Source organism: Mytilus edulis, chromosome 11, assembly GCF_963676685.1.
Source record: "Mytilus edulis chromosome 11, xbMytEdul2.2, whole genome shotgun sequence".
NCBI classification, from domain to species: Eukaryota; Metazoa; Mollusca; class Bivalvia; order Mytilida; family Mytilidae; genus Mytilus; species Mytilus edulis.
Window position 1 is genome coordinate 38573200 of NC_092354.1, and position 18174 is coordinate 38591373.

General features: G+C 30.2%; 1 protein-coding gene across 13 annotated transcripts in view; it reads left to right on the forward strand.

The window, feature by feature from the left end:
• The window catches only part of LOC139495540 (unconventional myosin-Va-like), a 92662-nt gene extending 81974 nt beyond the window's left edge, over positions 1-10688 (forward strand). For all 13 annotated transcript variants that reach the window (XM_071283795.1, XM_071283797.1, XM_071283798.1 and 10 more), the window contains 6 exons: positions 343-432; positions 1593-1743; positions 3098-3231; positions 3823-3980; positions 4667-4838; positions 5307-10688. In XM_071283795.1, coding sequence (XP_071139896.1) covers positions 343-432; positions 1593-1743; positions 3098-3231; positions 3823-3980; positions 4667-4838; positions 5307-5543 — 942 coding nt within the window. In that variant the 3' untranslated portion in view covers positions 5544-10688. The remainder of the gene's footprint in view (positions 1-342; positions 433-1592; positions 1744-3097; positions 3232-3822; positions 3981-4666; positions 4839-5306) is intronic.
• Positions 10689-18174: the final 7486 nt, after the last annotated feature.

Sequence of the window (18174 nt, forward strand, 5' to 3'; positions counted from 1 at the left end):
AAAAAAAATAAAGATATAGTATGATTGCCAATAAGAAACTTCTCTACACAAGACCAAATGACACAGATATTAACAACTATAGGTCACCATATGGCCTTCAACAAAGATGGCCATAATTGGAACATTCTTTGTATTTTTTGGTTTCGTGAATTTAAACTCTGCAAGTGATGAGTTTTGTATAATTGAAATTTACATCTGATTTAACAAATTATCAGCCTGTCATCTATATTGATTTGTTTTGGAGGCAAGATAAAAACTAAAAACTGTTGTGTTTCAAATGATTCATAAATTTTGCAATAAAAATCGATTGTTTCATTAATTTCATTGAATTTATTATTTCAGAAACATCACAGTGATGTTGAGAGAGTAACGTTATGGCTGACCAACACGTGTCGTCTGCTGCATACACTCAAACAGTACAGTGGTGAAAAAGTAAGTACCTTGTTCATTGAAAACTGTATGAATTTACTACATGTATTCCCCTTGATGGAGAATCTGTGACTTGGTGTACTGCAGATTATTTCATATCAGTTTTAAAATTACTATTTTGAGGGAACTGATATCATTCTTGGAGACAAACATGGCTACTATTAGGGTACTTAATTCCATTACTAAATTCCTTAGTTTAGTATTTGCTCCTATTAAAGTTACTTAGAAATAGTATGTCATGGAGCATTTTATAAATTCATTGTTTCCCCATACCTTTGAAATCAACAGAAATTGTATCCAATATTAATGATAAATTATAAACACACAGAAAATGAATGATAACTGTTCACACTGATGTAGAATTACTTCCCTTTGTCCAGACTAGATAGGTTAAAAAGGTGAGATATTTTTTTTCTTTTTTTTCTGTCTGAGAATGTGCATGGTGTACCTACCATTTGAATGCATTCCTCAATGTGTTCAAATACTTTCAAACCAACACATTAAGAAATAAACTTTTTCATTCTTATGTTTGTTTTTTTTTTTAATTCCCCATTATTTTCAAAAATAATCTTCTTTTGTCAAAATTATTATTATTCAATATTGTGTAATAAAACATCAATGAGTTTTACTCAACTTGTTTTCTACTTGCTGATGACGTTTATCCTCTTCCTAATTCTGATAAAAAAAATTCTTTTGTTATCTATGAATTTGTAAAAACTGAATTAACCGTTCATACTTTTTCTTTTTCTCATAACTAACAGAAAAAGAGGAAGACTACTAAAATAACACGATTATGAACAGTCTACCCAAAAATACATGGATTTTTTTAAATTGAGGAACACAAACCCTACCTAAAACTTGGGTGATCTTTCAATGAGAATGATACGTTAAACTTTTATGAATAATTTGTTAAAATCTTTAGATTCCTTAAAGTTGAAATGGAGAATACATTATTATAAACATTCTTACTTTTGCAATTTTCTGAGAAAAGAACACCTTCAACTCTTAAATCTAGACAAATGTTAATCATATCATAAACAACCATTCATAGTCATCATGTGTTTTAACTAATTTTCAGGTTTTAAGAAGCTCTTTCAATTTTTGTAACTTAATTGCTGAAAAAAATTCCACAGGATTTTAAATTTGATACACTCCATTTGCAGGCTTTCCAAGCAGATAATTCCCCACGACAGAACGAACATGGTCTACGTAACTTTGACCTATCAGAGTACAGACAAGTGTTTAGTGATCTGGCTGTGTGGATCTACCAAACCATGATTAAACAGATGCAGGAATCAGTCCAGCAAATGATTGGTAAGTTACAGGTCATATGGTATTTGCTGCTTTAGAGTCAGCTCAGATTGGACAATTTTTCTAGATTGACATCTGTATCTGCACTTAAGGTCACATAGGTTCCTAGATTGAGTGCTGCGCCTCTCCTGAAAACTCATGGGTCATTTGTCATGTTTATCAATGTGTGTTTTTTTTGTTGAGCCTTTGACTTTAGTCGAAAAAGCAAGACTACGCCATCCAACATTCCGTCGGCGGCGGCGGCGGCCACATATATTCACTCTGTGGTTAAAGTTTCTAAAATTTTTTAAACTTTCTAACTATCCTTGGTTGGTATCAAACTTGGGCTAAAGCTTGTTTATAATCATAAGATAGTATTCAGAAGTAACTTTTGTAAAAAAATAAATCCATTTTTCTGTATTTTAATTTTAAATGGACTTAGATTTTCTGCCTGGAAACAACACATTCACTGTGTGGTTAAACTTTTTTTGTACCAAACTTGGACAGAAGCTTGTTTATGATCAAAAGCTAGTATCTAGAAGGAAATTTTGTAAGAAATTAAATATATTTTTTTGTATTTTACTTTCAAATGGACTTAGATTTTCTGCAAGGAAACAACACATTCACTCTGTGTTTAAACTTTTTTAAATTATAATAACTTTTTATACTATTTTGGATTTGTACCAAACTTGGACAGAAGCTTGTTTATGATCAAAAGCTAGTATCTAGAAGGAAATTTTGTTTTCTTCCAGTTAACATTACATTCAGTCTGCAGTTGTTAGACATTTATTAGATTCATAAACTATCTTGGATTTTTACCAAACTTGGACAGAAGCTTCTTACAATCAAAAGATAGTATCAACAGGAATATTTTATTGATTTATTTCCTCATTTTTGTTGAGCCTGTGATTAACAGAAAGAGTAGGCGAGACGCTGGGTTCCCTTACAAAAAAAATTTCTGATCAAGTCTGTTACTTAAATACTTTCAGCAAATTGGTCGAGTATATTTGGTGCACTGAACAATTGTAAGGTGGACATGTCTATCTTGTGTGTATCATTTGACCTTGACCTCAATTTCATGTTTTAATTGTCAACGTTAAGTTTTCTCCTTGTTAAGTCTGTTACATATATACTATAACTATAAGTTGTACATGTCTCTCTTTTAATTTGATCTTGACCTCATAATCATGGATCATTGGTAATGTTAAGTTTACATGATACATTGTAAATAAAGGCAACAGTAGTATACCGCTGTTCAAAACTGGTAAAGCTATGGACAAAAAACAAACCTTGATCTTTAAGACTTTCAACACTAAATCAATTTGTACAGCAAGTGTGTACTCTTGTTTAGTTCTAACTTTTTGTTTTACAATTTCAGTCCCAGCAGTATTAGAACATGAAGCCATTGCAGGACTGACTGCCTCCAAACCTTCTGGTATGAGAGGAAGAAGTTCCAGTAATGCCAATGAACTGGAGGAAAAAGAACTATCTCTTGATTCTCTTATGAAAGTGGTAAGTTTCATCAGACAAGTCTTTGAGAAGAAATTTTGACAATTGTTATATTTTACTGTGAATTCAGAAATTATTGCGTGCACTTATTAATGCGTTTTTGTTGTTTGAGACTTAAATGTGATTTTAATATTTGCCATAGTGACAAAAATCCTGTTTAATTCACATCAAAAATTGCCACAGGACATATTCTGCAAAAATAAAAACTTTTTAAATTTTAGCATTGAATAATGTCACATGTTTATTTATTGTTATAAGCAATTGCATTAATAAATGCATGCTAAAGTCCTGAAATTACAGTATTAAACATCACATTTTCAACATGTAACTATGCTATAAAATCTACTTTTAAACTAACTGATTTAGGCAGGCATTTATTTATTTACACTACTTTTATAAATAAGAGAAGAAAAAAATGCTGAAAATATGTCAAAATGCGATGTTATTTATTGGTCAACAGTGCTTCACCTAAAAATGTCCATAAAATGTCCAAATTATGTCCCAGGGTGTGCATGAAAATTTAGGGTGAGTAAAGAGTCAGGAAACGTAACTTTAACACTGTTATTCTATCACATCTTTTATGTCTGTTTTAAGATGAACAAATACAGTCAGATTTTGGCCCAGCATGCCGTTGACCCAGAACTGGTTAAACAGATCTTCCGGCAGCTATATTACTTTGTTGCCTCTGGTGCTCTCAACAACCTACTTCTACGTAAAGATATGTGCAATTGGTCAAAAGGAATGCAGATAAGGTATTGTATTTATAATATGTAACATTGTTTTAACATTTTCACCAATAAAGGTAACAGTAGTATACTGCTGTTCAAAAGTCACAAATCTATCAAGAGAAAACAGATGCAGGTTACAAACTCAAATCGATGAAAACGCATCAGCTATAAGAGGAAAACTACAGAACAACAGAAACACTGAACTGCAATTAAAACAAATGCTAACATACATAGGAATGTAACAACTGCCATATTCCTGACTTGATACAGGACATTTTAAGTAAAATTGGTGGGTTGAACATGGTTTTATGGCTAGCCCATTCGCCACAACTCAGCTGATTCCATATCTTTATCTGGAGAGCAGCGGATTCACCTGAGAATTGCCGATTGATGGCTAGTCAAATCTCACATTTATATGGCAATGTTAATTTAGATACATCTAAAATGACAACACTTCTTGACTGGAATACAGTAAAAACAAATGCAAGAACACTCAGAAAAGAAAAATACATCAGTCATAGATATATGATATAATAGTACATTACAATATTAAAGCCCAAAATAACAAAGGACATCTCCCAATCAGTGATTAAACCAATAGTTATTTACCAGTGGTGAAATCTTGTAAGTTAAAAAAATAATAAGGGATTCATAGTAACTCTGACTTGTGTTGCATAGCTCAATTTGCTTTATTTTACTTAAAATTTCAGATACAATCTGAGCCATTTAGAACAGTGGTTACGTGACAACAAACTAGGGGAATCTGGTGCCCTGTCAGCATTAGAACCTATTACCCAAGCCTCCCAGTTATTACAGGCCAGGAAAACAGATGCTGATGTGGACAGTATATGTGAAATGTGTTCTAAACTAACAACTCCACAGGTAAGTTTGAATATGTGCAAGTGCAAAGCATGCTGAAGGGAGAAGTTTACAAAATGTAGGTGTAGGAAAACTTTATGGTGTAGAAAATCATTAAAGAATGTGTATTTTAAAAAAAACACAAAGATAATACACTACTCTCATTTTTAGAAATCTTTTAGGCCCCTTTATAATGTGATGTGGGGGACATGGAAGTAATTGGTGTCCATTTGTTTGTTTGTCTGAGTGTCCAATCTTATTAGCTCTCTCACATGTATCATTTCGTCCAGATTTTTGTATGAGTTTATATCAGCAATGTATTGGGCAAGTTAGAAATTCAGTAATTAATAATTTAAAAAAAAGATCTGCCCCTTGGACACATTTAAAGTTCTATGGAAAATTGCAATCTCCATTTATTTTTAAAACATTCTTTACTAAATAAATCTTGTTTTTTTTCATTATTCATCTATTATTCTGGTTTTCTTCTTTCAGATTGTTAAAATCTTGAATTTGTACACACCTGTTGACGAGTTTGAAGAGAGGGTACCAGTCAGTTTCATTAGGAAGATTCAGAAGAAATTACAAGGACGGCAGGAAGCCGACAACACTTTATTAATGGACACAAAATATACTTTCCCAGTAACATTCCCGTTCAATCCATCAAGTATAGCCATGGAAACGATAGATGTTCCGGAACAGCTACATCTAGGTTTCCTCAATAGACATTAACTACTTAGCACAAATCAAATTTGTTTATTTATTTATTAATTTAAGATGGAAGACCTAGATTGAGGTTATAATTCTACTAATCACTTGTGCGTTTGTGTCAACTGTTCTCACAGATATATTGTAAGCTTCCAAGTAATGTTTACATCTGTTTCATGTGAGGGCTTAAAAAGCATTGATGAAACTTGATTATTTCAAACGCATTGGTGACATTAAAAGGAGACTCCCTTATACCAGGTCTAAAGATACCACTGAATTCTGGTTTTAATTTTACAAACAGTATTTTTTGCTTTTGGAGATTAATAGAAATATAATGGAAACATATTTGTGTAGTCTTTCTTATATAATAGTTTATTTAACAACATCTTCTACAAAATCTATTATTAATTCTTCTTGCTTGAACTATTTATTCTAAAGGAAGCTTATTCATTTGATTCTGTTTTTAGAATTACTAGCCCCTTAAAAATATATGTTAATCTTGAAGAACAGGTAGAATATTATTTAGAAATTAAAAGATATTTTTTTCTTAAAAAGGTAGCCTTAATTTAAAGTTTTTGTAACCAAATTTTAAAAAGAAAAGAAAAAACTGATGGGGAGAATTTAATTTCATTGACCTAAGGGACAAAATATATTTTTTAAAGGTGACATCCTCTACACAACTACATATTTATATTTTGCCTGTAAATTAGCTGGGAATTGCATATTTTTTCATTCTTTCATTGAGTTTGTCAGACAGTTTTTACATATCATATTTTAATGTTTTTGTTAATGTAAATTATTTGTTAATTTTTAGGGATGATATGTTTTATATATTTATTATGTATAGTATATGATAGTTTATTAGCGTTATTTTTATCTTTTGGCATGATGTACATATATGGTATATGTGTATTTATATATGGCCCTTGAAACTATGAGTTTCTTTTAATTTGTAAAAATGTGATATGTCGTATAAAGATTAGTGTGAAGTTGAATAGTATTCTTTGAAAATATTAACCATTACTTTGTTTTAAATTATAAATTCAATTCATATAAGTAAAATTGAACAGAAACTTAAAAAACAACACTTGAAAATCAAGACATATAGAGTTCAACATCAAATTTCAAAATTTTAAATGTCCATACAATATTCATTAAGCTTTAAATTGCCCCATCTTCTAGGAAGTTAAAAGACAATAAATGTTGGTAGTAAATTGTATTACCAAAAATACTTTTAGAAAGATGCTAAATAGGTCTCTTCTACAAATTGTCTGTAAAAAAACTCAAATCACCAATTAAGATTGACAAACTATCTGTTTTAAGATTATAATATTCTGAAGATGCTTGTGTATTGTTTAAGACTATATGTTTGACTTTATATGTCTTTTGATTTATATACAGAGTGCTTTTTGTCTCATTGAATTATTCAACATTTTTCCTAATATTGAAAACAAATTAAATGAAACTGACGGTTAAAGGCCAATAGTACAAATCAAAATGGATGAAAGTTAGAGTAGTATTTAGCTAGTTCTTTCATTTAAAGTCTCCGAAATATTTTCATTTTTCTATAGAATTAAATCTTTTTACCATCATAAAAAGTAATACAGATTTATTATATATATTTTTACTGTTTTATACCAAGTTTATTTGTACTAAGAAGTCAAAATGAAGGGATTTTTTCATGAAAGGTATGTCTCGCTATTTCTGTCTCAAACTTTATTACTTTATTGAATTCCATTCCCTTAATTTCAAAACATATATATTTGTTATCTCCCTTTTTTAAAGATTTTGTCTCCTGTCTGGTGAGGGTTAATAATGTATGCTATAATGCATTAAATCAGTATTGTTTATGATACTTCATTATGCGCAAATATTCAGGACTTGCATTTTGTGAGGTTCTGAATACCTTCAGTTTTATTGTATTACATTGAAAAGGGAAATAACTCTATGAAAGGGAAGCTGCTCTGTTGATAATGATTTTTAAAGTTGAAATTAGTGCTGTTTAAAAAATGTAGTATAATAATTTGGTCAAGCTACTTATGGTTCTATTAGGACAAATTATTCCATGTTCGAGACATTTTAAGATACCTAACTTCCATTGTTGCCAGATTTGTTATCTGTTTTTCCAGTATATTTTTTCTGTTGACAATAATTTATCCATTCCTGACTAAAAGTTCAAAGTTGAAAGTTTACGTTATGACATTGTCTTACTATTGTTACATGTGTATGCAAATTTCAAAAGATGACTGAAATGGCAACTGCTATTTTAAAGGTGAAACTTGACAAAAATTTTGTTTCAAATTATCATCATATTTGCCACTGGACGTTAAGCAACCAACAATCAATCAAATTGTCATAATATGGTTGGATGTTTTAACGGAAATGAACCAAGTGGCATATTTCATTTACACATTTTATTAATTTTTGAATTTGCAGCAACTGTTTATATTAAAAAAGGACTAATTAAGAGTATTTCATACACATGTTTAAAACCAACGATAAACTGCCAAATGTGATCCGAATTCTTGGTTGTGAGCAGTTTTTGTACCTCTTAGATACAAGTTTTTTACCTTGTTACTTTTTATACGAAACGTTTTTGAATTTGATGGAATAGTTTACTTGAGGCACTGTGATGGTAACCACTTTAGATGGTTATTATTCACCTTTTCAAAATCTAATGCATTCTGGGTAATATTTCCATAGGTGTACACCATAACATTGTGATTGGTTAAAAACATGATAAACAATAGAAGTTCAACCAATGAACTAACATCATTTTCATTTTAATTTGGTGTACCAACAATGAGATAACCCATAGTCCTTTAGATTCTGAAAAGGCAAATTTAGTTCACTGTTTAACTCGATGTTGCAAATGATGAGATGACTGTTTTTTCCTCTTTTAGAAAAATAAACTTGATACAGGTTTACTAACTTGACTATAGTACAGAATTTTTAACCATTCAATGATCAAATATGGTATTCAGACAACATCTCACCCACTTTTATAAAAGGAAATGGATTAAAATTGCCAAAAGAATATTTCAATGGATACGTCTTTTGTGTATTTTCACAATGCCATGTTTGTTGAATCAAACTATCTTAGTTGAAACCCTAACTTTATCTACATAAACATATCTGATTACTTGTCAATATCTTATTAAACTAGACACCTTTATAGATGCTTTTTTATACTTTTGTACATTACACCCCACCGATAATAATTGACTCTTATATGTCATCAAATCTTCTAAATCAGTTTTATACTGGACTTTGAACTTTCATATTTGTTCCACTTTGCAACTTTGATATAGTTTTCATCTATAACATTTAACCAGAAACAGTTTTGGCCTATATTTAAAGGAAAAATGTTACTATTGGTGTAACCAGATTGCGCTTAACCTCAAAATTTTGTGATGTGGTGCCTCCATAAATATTAAGATTTGTCAATATTCATAACTATATCCAAATTTTGTTCAAAGGCTATAAGTAATATCTTATTGCTAAAAACAAGCTTTTGTGGAATATCTGTAACTTATAATTCGTACTATACACTGTATTTTGTGGAATAGTTTATAAGCTAAAATAACAAATTAATAACTATATACAAGATTTTGTGAAATAACTGTAACTAATATTTCATCACTATATACAAGATGACTAAATGTTGTCTAGTCTAATGAAATCAGTATAAAATACTGTAAAGTCTAGTCTGTTTACTAATCCTGTGTATTGCATTTATACAAGTATATATTGTAAACATATACAGTATACAGTAGAGTCCATTATCTTGGTTCAGCATAAATGCTCCTGCTTTTCTCTGACATGAAATTAAATTCAATGACTTTACATTAAATCAAGGATTTGGGTTTAATGTGTTACATAAATTCAGTGACAAAAAAATGAGTTCTCCCTTTCTTAATTTAGAAACTATTAAGAATCTATTATTCCAATGCTCTCAGTTAGATTTACCGTAGTTCCACCTTGCCAATTTAGATTTAGCACCTAAAATGTTTTAAAGACTGTATTTGATTAAATTAAATTAGAATTGCTGGTTTTATTTCTAACAGTAGTATATTATATATTAAATCACAACAGTTTTTATAATGTATAAATAATAGATTAAAGTAGGTCACATAATTTGTAATATTTTAATAGTAGGTCACTGTAATGCTGTATATTGGCGTAATTTATGATAGTATGTAAGGGCTATTCCATTTTAATTGGGGTATAAAGGAAGGGATTTTCAGAAACTCTTAAATCAATATTCTTACTTTCAGTAGATTGGGGTTAGGAAGGGATTTTCTGAAACCTTTTTAATCAATATTCTAACTTTCAGTAAATCCCTTCCTACCCTTCCACATTAAATGGAATAGCCTAAACTTGTATATAAATGATTTGTCAGTATTAGGGGTAAAGATACTGATGTTAGATGTACTAACAACTCACTGTAGATGTTGCAATATAACTTGAATGTAGGATGCTGACTAGATAAAATTTATAACATGTTATCCAGAAAAGACTCAGAACAACCAAAACAGAAGATCTTGTCACCTTTGAAATCAATTTGTCAAAACCATAGATTGTTTCTGTTAACTGAATGATTAAGCCAAAAGAGTTAAGTGGTGTTATGAGGATTTTTTTTAATTTTAATACAACAAACAAACAAACAAACAAACAATCAATTTTATAATGGCAGCATCAAATTATAGTTTTCTGAAAAATAGAAATGTTAATAAATCAATATGTGGATAATCAAATATCATGTAAGAATAAATGTTTTCTATTTGTTTTACAGAATTTAAAATTTTGTTCATCATAATAAATTTGAAGATAGTCAACAAAAATAAACTCAAGAATTTAATTGTATGAACTTGAACATGATATAGTTGGGTTTTTTTTTAAATTTTGATAAGAAAAATTTGGTCGTCTGAGGTGTACTGGATAACATGCTCTTCTATCTGATATTCTACTTTTAAATATCAATGAGTTTAAAAATGTCACATATTACATGTGAGGTTCTACAAATGAAAATTTTATATTTGCAGTAAACTAATTTTGATTATTTATGTTTCTTATGGAACAAATAACAAACCAATTGGGCAATAAATATTTTGTACTAGTATGACATTCCATGGTAAATCTGTGATAATAAAACCATTGCCAGGCTTATTGTTTGTTTTATTCCTTTTGTGACCTCACAGAATAATTAAGATAAACTGGAGAAGAGTATATATATTTGACAACTACCCCCTCTAAAAACAGTATACAAGAAAAGTCATGTGGAGTTCAAACAGTTAACATATCGAGCTCTTGAATGACAACCTGTACACATGTTATATCTGAGATTTACCAAAAATTTCATCCAAGACCAAATACATTAAAGGAAAAAAAGCTCTGAAGTAGACAAAGACAACAAGTAGCACAATTCCTAAGTTGAAACAAGCGCAGTAACATAATAAAGAATATGTTGTATGATAGCCTATGAGCCAACTCTTTACAAGAGACTTTATGACAGAAATCAACAACTAAAGGTCACCATACAGTCCGATATAAAAGACCCCTAAATCACTAAATGTAAAATAATTCAAACGAAAAAACTAACGGCATAATTAATGTATAAAAAAATAATGAAAAATAAATAATGTAGGACAACAACCGACAACAGGCTTCTGACTTGGGACAGCCACATACATAAAGAGTGGCAGGGTTAAAAATATGTTAGTGGGGTCTTAGCGCTCCCCCTAATTTGGGACAGTGGCGACATCAAACCTGTCGATGTTAATTTCAGTCTTTCCCATCATCGTACTTCTATTAGGGACACACAAAATATTTGATTATGGCATGGACATACTGAAAAAATAAAACAGCTATTTTCGTGCATACAGTGATATACAAACTGTTCTGCGTTCTAAATTGTGCCAAAAATGTAAACAATTATCAACTATTCCAAGTAATAAAGTAAAAACTATCATGATCAACAGATATAGCAAAGCAAGTCAATTATACTAACTACTAACATTTGATAAAGACAAGTGTAACGCCATGAAACAATATACATTTCACAATGTAAATTGAAGAAAGACGAATTCATCTCTATGTCAAATCGTTTCTTACTCTTCGAAATTACACAAAGAAGATTGTAGTATTAAGTTAGTACAATAAAATACACTTGATTGTTTATCGATCACAGTACTGTGTTTATAGATTATTTTTTATCAGACAACCACAGAGCTATGATGAGTGGGCAAAGATTAAAATGTTAAGATAAATTAATTTTCACAATACCCGTAAATAACCTTGGACTCAAACTTTGTACTAAATAAGTGCAAGGATTGTTTGATTGTTGGACTTAACATACTACAATTATGATTGAAAGATATTATTGGTTTCAACCTTAGAACAATACGTCGAGGTTTGAATTGCACCGAGTGAAATGTTTTCAAAAACATGAAACTATAAACATACCAAAGGAGAGGCACATAGAAATGTAGTAAAACTATACTTTTTCAAAAGTTTTCTATGAAAAAAGGACCAAATTTGATTCATACTTACTTCGTCGGAATGTTACTGTTATAAATTAGACTCTATTTTTAGACAATTAATCATCAAAACGAGATCTTCATAAATGTCAATACGAAAAAAACACCAGAAGACGCAAAATAAGAGGGAATTCCCTGCACACAAGATTTCTTTACAAACGCTTGTGTGTTTTCTCTCTCCGAAATCTGTAATAGATATATCAAAACTAGTGTTTTAGATTGAATCCAGTGTCATTACCAAATGTGAATTCAGGACGAGGAAAGATACTTTGCAATTTGAAGGGTACGATGTCGATGTGGATGAAGACTAGAAAACTTGTAAAAACCAATAAAAATGGAGAGTATACTATCAATACTAGTCAAATCGTTGTCGCAAGGGTCTATGATGCGCAGAGAATGGGACAGTGTTTCGTAAACGCCTGTGTATCCTTGAAGTAACGTCATTGTATGATATCAAATAGGAAATAAGCGACACGAAAACTATGAAACAATCTAATTTCGACGTGGTATTTAACTATGCATAGACCATAAAATATTAGAATAAAGCGGATTGACCTCGTCTTTTAATAGTCGATATTGCAACTTTCCAGAACGTTCAAGTTATAAAATTGCAAAAAAATTATGGCTCTTATAAAAAATACTCGATCTTCAATTAACTTGCATTATCCATTTTATTGCATTCACCTATACCTTATCATTTAATTGTGTCAGGTTGTTAGTCACATGATGTCGCAAGCATTTATGTTTATCTTCCTAACAGATGTGCTTTTTCTTCTACCAGCAAATGTGAACCAAAGCGTTGTATAAACGGTAAGAATGATTAAAGCGAATAATATTTGCAATTAAGATACATAAGATATGCAAGGTATACGTATAAAAAAATCTATATCTTATTATACCTTTTTTGTGTTTAGAGAAATTTATTTAAAATTGCTTTTAAATGACATAGATGAAATGGAGTTTTTCGCGAAATGAGATATTATGTTTTTCTTTAAGATTTTTTAATATATATTGCTTGATATCAACTATTTTTTTTTATAGATGATAATAATTAATTTGCCCAAGTTTTGTTTTTATAATTTTACAAATGAGAATGTATATACTAATCAACAAAAGAAACGATACAAGACTTTTTTTCAAATTAAAGATAAAGTTTTCCGTTTATTGGACCAATATTGAAGGAAGTTATACTTAATCGTTATGGAAATGTAAATCCGTTTTTTTTTTTGCTTTTGTGACGTTTTTTCGCGAATTTTTTTTTTTTTATAAAATTTACATAAAACGACAATTTTAAAAACAGAAGTTCCAACTAATGATGCCAACCCCTCATGTAAAGGTAAAGACAGTGTTTGCCATCAATTTATTTTTAAAAATCATACAGTTTTTTCGTTTATTTGTGAAGCAAAGTTCGACCCCACGAGAATTCGTTAAAATGTATACATTACCTCTGGCCTTTGTTAGTCTTGTATGATTTAAAATTTTAGTTTCTTGTGTAAAATTCGGAGTTTAGTATGACGTCCATTATCACTGTACTATTATGCATATTTTAGGGGCCAGCTGAAGGACACCTACGGGTGCGGGAATTCTCGCTACATTGAAGACCCATTGGTTGCCTTCGGCTGTTGTTTGCTCTATTGTCAGGTGGTTGTCGCTTTGACATATTCACCATTCCTTTCTCAATTTTATTGCAAATGAAAGCTTTTTAAAAAAGTGTATTTCATTTTATTTGATATTTAATACTTTTTGATAAATTTATTTCAAAGTCGTGTATCGTTTCTTTTGTTGACTAGTATATTTGCAGTAAAAGAAATATGATTAATAAATCTCTCTATGTTCAGCATGAACACATAACAAACCAATTGGGCAATAAATATTTTGTACCTAGTATGACATTCCATAGTAAATCTGTGATAATAAAACCATTGCCAGGCTTATTGTTTGTTTTTATTTATTTTATGTCTTTGTTGAATGACTCAAATAAAACATCGGTATAAAGCAACAACGTGTGAATCAGAACACCAGGCAAACTAACCATGTCTAAAATGCCCCAATATGAACACTGATAATCTATATTTTCTACCAAAGAACTTCAATCGACACCCTGTTTTTTTCAAAAAGTAAAAAATGACAACCAGCAGCATAGTTCCTTAATTTAAACAGGCACATTAATAAGTTGGGGTTAAATAAGTTTTAAAATAGGAATGAAATTGCGAGTTGAATACTTGTTTATTATATTCTGAAATGTTCATTACTAACAAGAATTTTTTTTTAATGGGAAATGAGTCACAGGCTGCTAATAATATTTATTTACTATTTAAAATCAATCAATGAAAACAAACTAATTTTCAGTAGTCTGCGGATACTTTTTTATACTTGTTAATTTATTATTCCGAATAACGATTGTCTACAACTGATAAATATTTTTTACTATTACGACATTCCATGATAAATCTGTGATCATAAAACCATTTCCATGCTGGTTTTTTGTTTACATTTATTCTTTGATTAATATTGAATGTATGAATATATGAATAAACCAGGAATAGAGGGAAGTGATATCTTTTCCGGATGAAGAGACTTGGTCTCAATTTTAATGGGAATTCTGAATATACAATTGCTGGGACTCTCGAACTTTTTGGAGATATGAAAAAAGAATACTTAATATTTTCTGGAATACGGTTAGCACCCTATTATACCTAACCTCAGTAGAAAAATGTCTCCAACCGTAGCAATTATTCACAAAAAAGTATTGCAGAGCAAAATTAAAGTATAAAAAGAAACTGAAAAAAAGTAGTGTGCAGCTCGGTTCTCTAACGGACATAGATACATTGCTATGATGAGGTTGATTTCTGATAGTAATGCCCTGCCAACGATGTTAGTAGTGCATTATGTTTTCTAGTCTTACGTTCGTCCAATATAAGGTTGAAGTGTTTTGTAGATCACACTAATAAGACTCTAAGTACACTGATTGACTATGATCAGCACTTTTAAATTGTATGCCAAATTACTGGTTTGATCATCATTTAATTAAAGTTCTCTGAACATGGAAATGTGTAGGTGTAAATCTATACATTATTAGATTATACTTTTGGCTTAAGGTAGTTTTCCCTTGGTTTACGGTCTTATTCACTTGGAAACTGTTTTTATGTTCCACGATATGGATTATTTCACTTTGCAAATAGGCAGTTGTGGTTTCTAATCGGAAAGTTTTAGAAGTACTAAGCAGGGTCATTGTTTGCAGACAGCATATGGTGATTCTTGGAGGTCGGTACGGCTGATTACTGAAACAAATTTTTACTATTTGGTAAGGGGGCAGTTAAAATTCACAAAACTACGAAAACAACTCAATTTAAATTGGTTCGGGACCTGCCAATGATAACATGTCAATTCATAAACTCTTAATTTAAAGCATGTAAAATATATATCTGTAAATTTTATTCCTCTGCCTTGATGGTACTCCAATTTAAATTACACACAATTTTTTTCTAAGGCACGGATATACAAATCAGTAAATTCAAAGATTGATGCTCTCTCCGTAAATATACGAAACTGGAATCCCACAAGGTGTATAAAAACAAACGGAGACAAACAAGTGATCTAACAAGAACAAAATATACAACGTGCACTGACAATGTCCTTAATGTCAGTTTTACTTTATCAGTTTATCATATCTGGTTGAACGATAAAGTTTGTTTTAAATCATGTTATGTCGAAGTTTGACCGATACGAATGAACCTAAATCGAGGTTAGAACAGAAAATAACAAATGCATTTGGTAAGTTATATTTATAAAATATCAATGTCATTTATACTGGCCCTTCTGTAAAATCTCGATCATCATTAGAACTACGTATTTACAGTATACCAAAACAAAAGGGGCATTGAGTACAAACTTCTTTGTAAGCATCATCGTCCTTTGGTCTCTGATGAATAGTTTTCTCATTGACTATTATACCATATTGCCTACTTTTATATACCATCTCAATATGATATATTTTGTATTTTTACACTTAAAGGCATACGATACAGTTTTGAATCTGTATTTACAAGTTGATGAAAATTTGCATACAGGCTATTTTTTACTTGATTAAAGGTACACTTGCTACGAGATATATTAAAAATCTAAAGTTTATTTTTTTTGTTCAATCAATAATGAAAGGGAAATAGGGAAATTACAATTTTGGATTCTGATAATTTCTATCTATAACTTTTGGACTAATTTAAATCTCGGTCTATTTCTGTAATTTATTCTTACATACTTTTGATTTTTAAACCCTGTATGCTTACATTGTCTATGTAAATTTTAAAATTGTTTGTATGCACATTGAACTACAAATTTATGTGACGTATAAAAGTTTCGGACGTCAGACACTCAAATCAATCTATGTGTTCGTAGATAGTAGATGTTTTTTGTGTTCTGTTAAATTGTTCCTTTTAAAATTGTTATACGATGATGACTGATGTACCCATATTTTTACTATTTTATTAATTGTGACTATTTATTTAACGCATCATGTAAATATAACGGAATTTGATGGAACTGTTATTTAAGTGAGAGGGTTAGCGCTATAGAACCAGGTTTAATCCACCATTTTCTACATTTGAAAAAGCCTGTACCAAGTCAGGAATATGACAGTTCTTGTCCGTTCGTTTTTGATGCGTTTTGTTATTTGATTTGGCCATGTTATTTAAGTGAGAGGGTTAGCGCTATAGAACCAGGTTTAATCCACCATTTTCTACATTTGAAAAAGCCTGTACCAAGTCAGGAATATGACAGTTCTTGTCCGTTCGTTTTTGATGCGTTTTGTTATTTGATTTGGCCATGTGATTATTGACTTTCCGATTGATTTTCCTCTGAGTTCAGTATTTTTGTGATTTTACTTTCTGCAGCCAAAAAGGTTCATTTTTGTCAAATTACGCTAAGAAACATTGATAATTAGGTTTTCACTCGCAAGTGAATGAGTCGAACTCTTTAAATCCGTCTTCATGTGAACTCAATTTAACCCCTACATTGTAGCTGGAGATTGAAAACGCATGCATTGTACGTGTACTGGTTATTTAAAGAAAAAGAATGTCAACAGTGAAAGTGAAACTACGGTAATTAATTTGATTACTAATTCGATGCACATACAATCATTCTTATACGGTTAAAAGCAATTAGAAACATCTATTCTTAATATATAAAATATTCCAATTGCACGTGTTGGTTTAATCTATTCATATCTTTATTTATGTTTACATCGCTTATATGGTCATCTGAGGTCAAATCGATAGTTAATTAGATGGCGTCATGACTAAAATACACACGTAACGAACCTATATTTCATCTACCCAATGCTCTGTAAACTTTTTATTTTAGACTTTTGATAGTGTGGATAAATGTTTTACATTGTTATAAATCAAATATGAGAATTTTAGTCAAATCGATAACCATGAATTTGACAGCTAGTGCCTCTTTAGAACAAATATGTAATAAAAAATATACCGTCATGTGCTACTTTATGAGTAAAATGAGGTCGAAATTTTGCATGTTTGCTCAAAATTCAAATTTGTGGCCGTATTTTCTTTTTTGAAAGGAAGACAAAACTTTTTTGTTTTAAAAAATTAACACAAATTGTTTTTTTTGGTTAAATAATCGGTAATTTCTGTATTTTATAAGTATCATTAAAAATTATGCAATTTTTATTCAGAAGGAACTCATATTTATCAAATGTTCATGAATAGAGGAAAAATGTCATTTTTTGCTGCATGTTTATCCAAATTGAAGAAAATTGCGCTATTACAGTTTTATAAAATTTGGGTCACATAATCCCCTAGCAAAATGAAACAAATTGCCGTTTTAAAAGATATGGGTCCATGCACTCGTTTTTAAATTAAATCGGTTTGAATAATAAAAATCAGTCGAAAAATGCATCTGTTCCCGATATGTTTGACGTCGCAAAAAATAACATTTTACGTTAGCAACGTCATTACCTCCTTTGTAACTGTATCGTTTGCCATTAAAAAGAAGTTATCAAAATTTGTCCAAAATATGTTAACATGCTGTTTGAATTTCTTAAGAACAAATAATTCCTATGATTTGTTTTTTACTAACATATGCTTTAATTTTAGACTCAA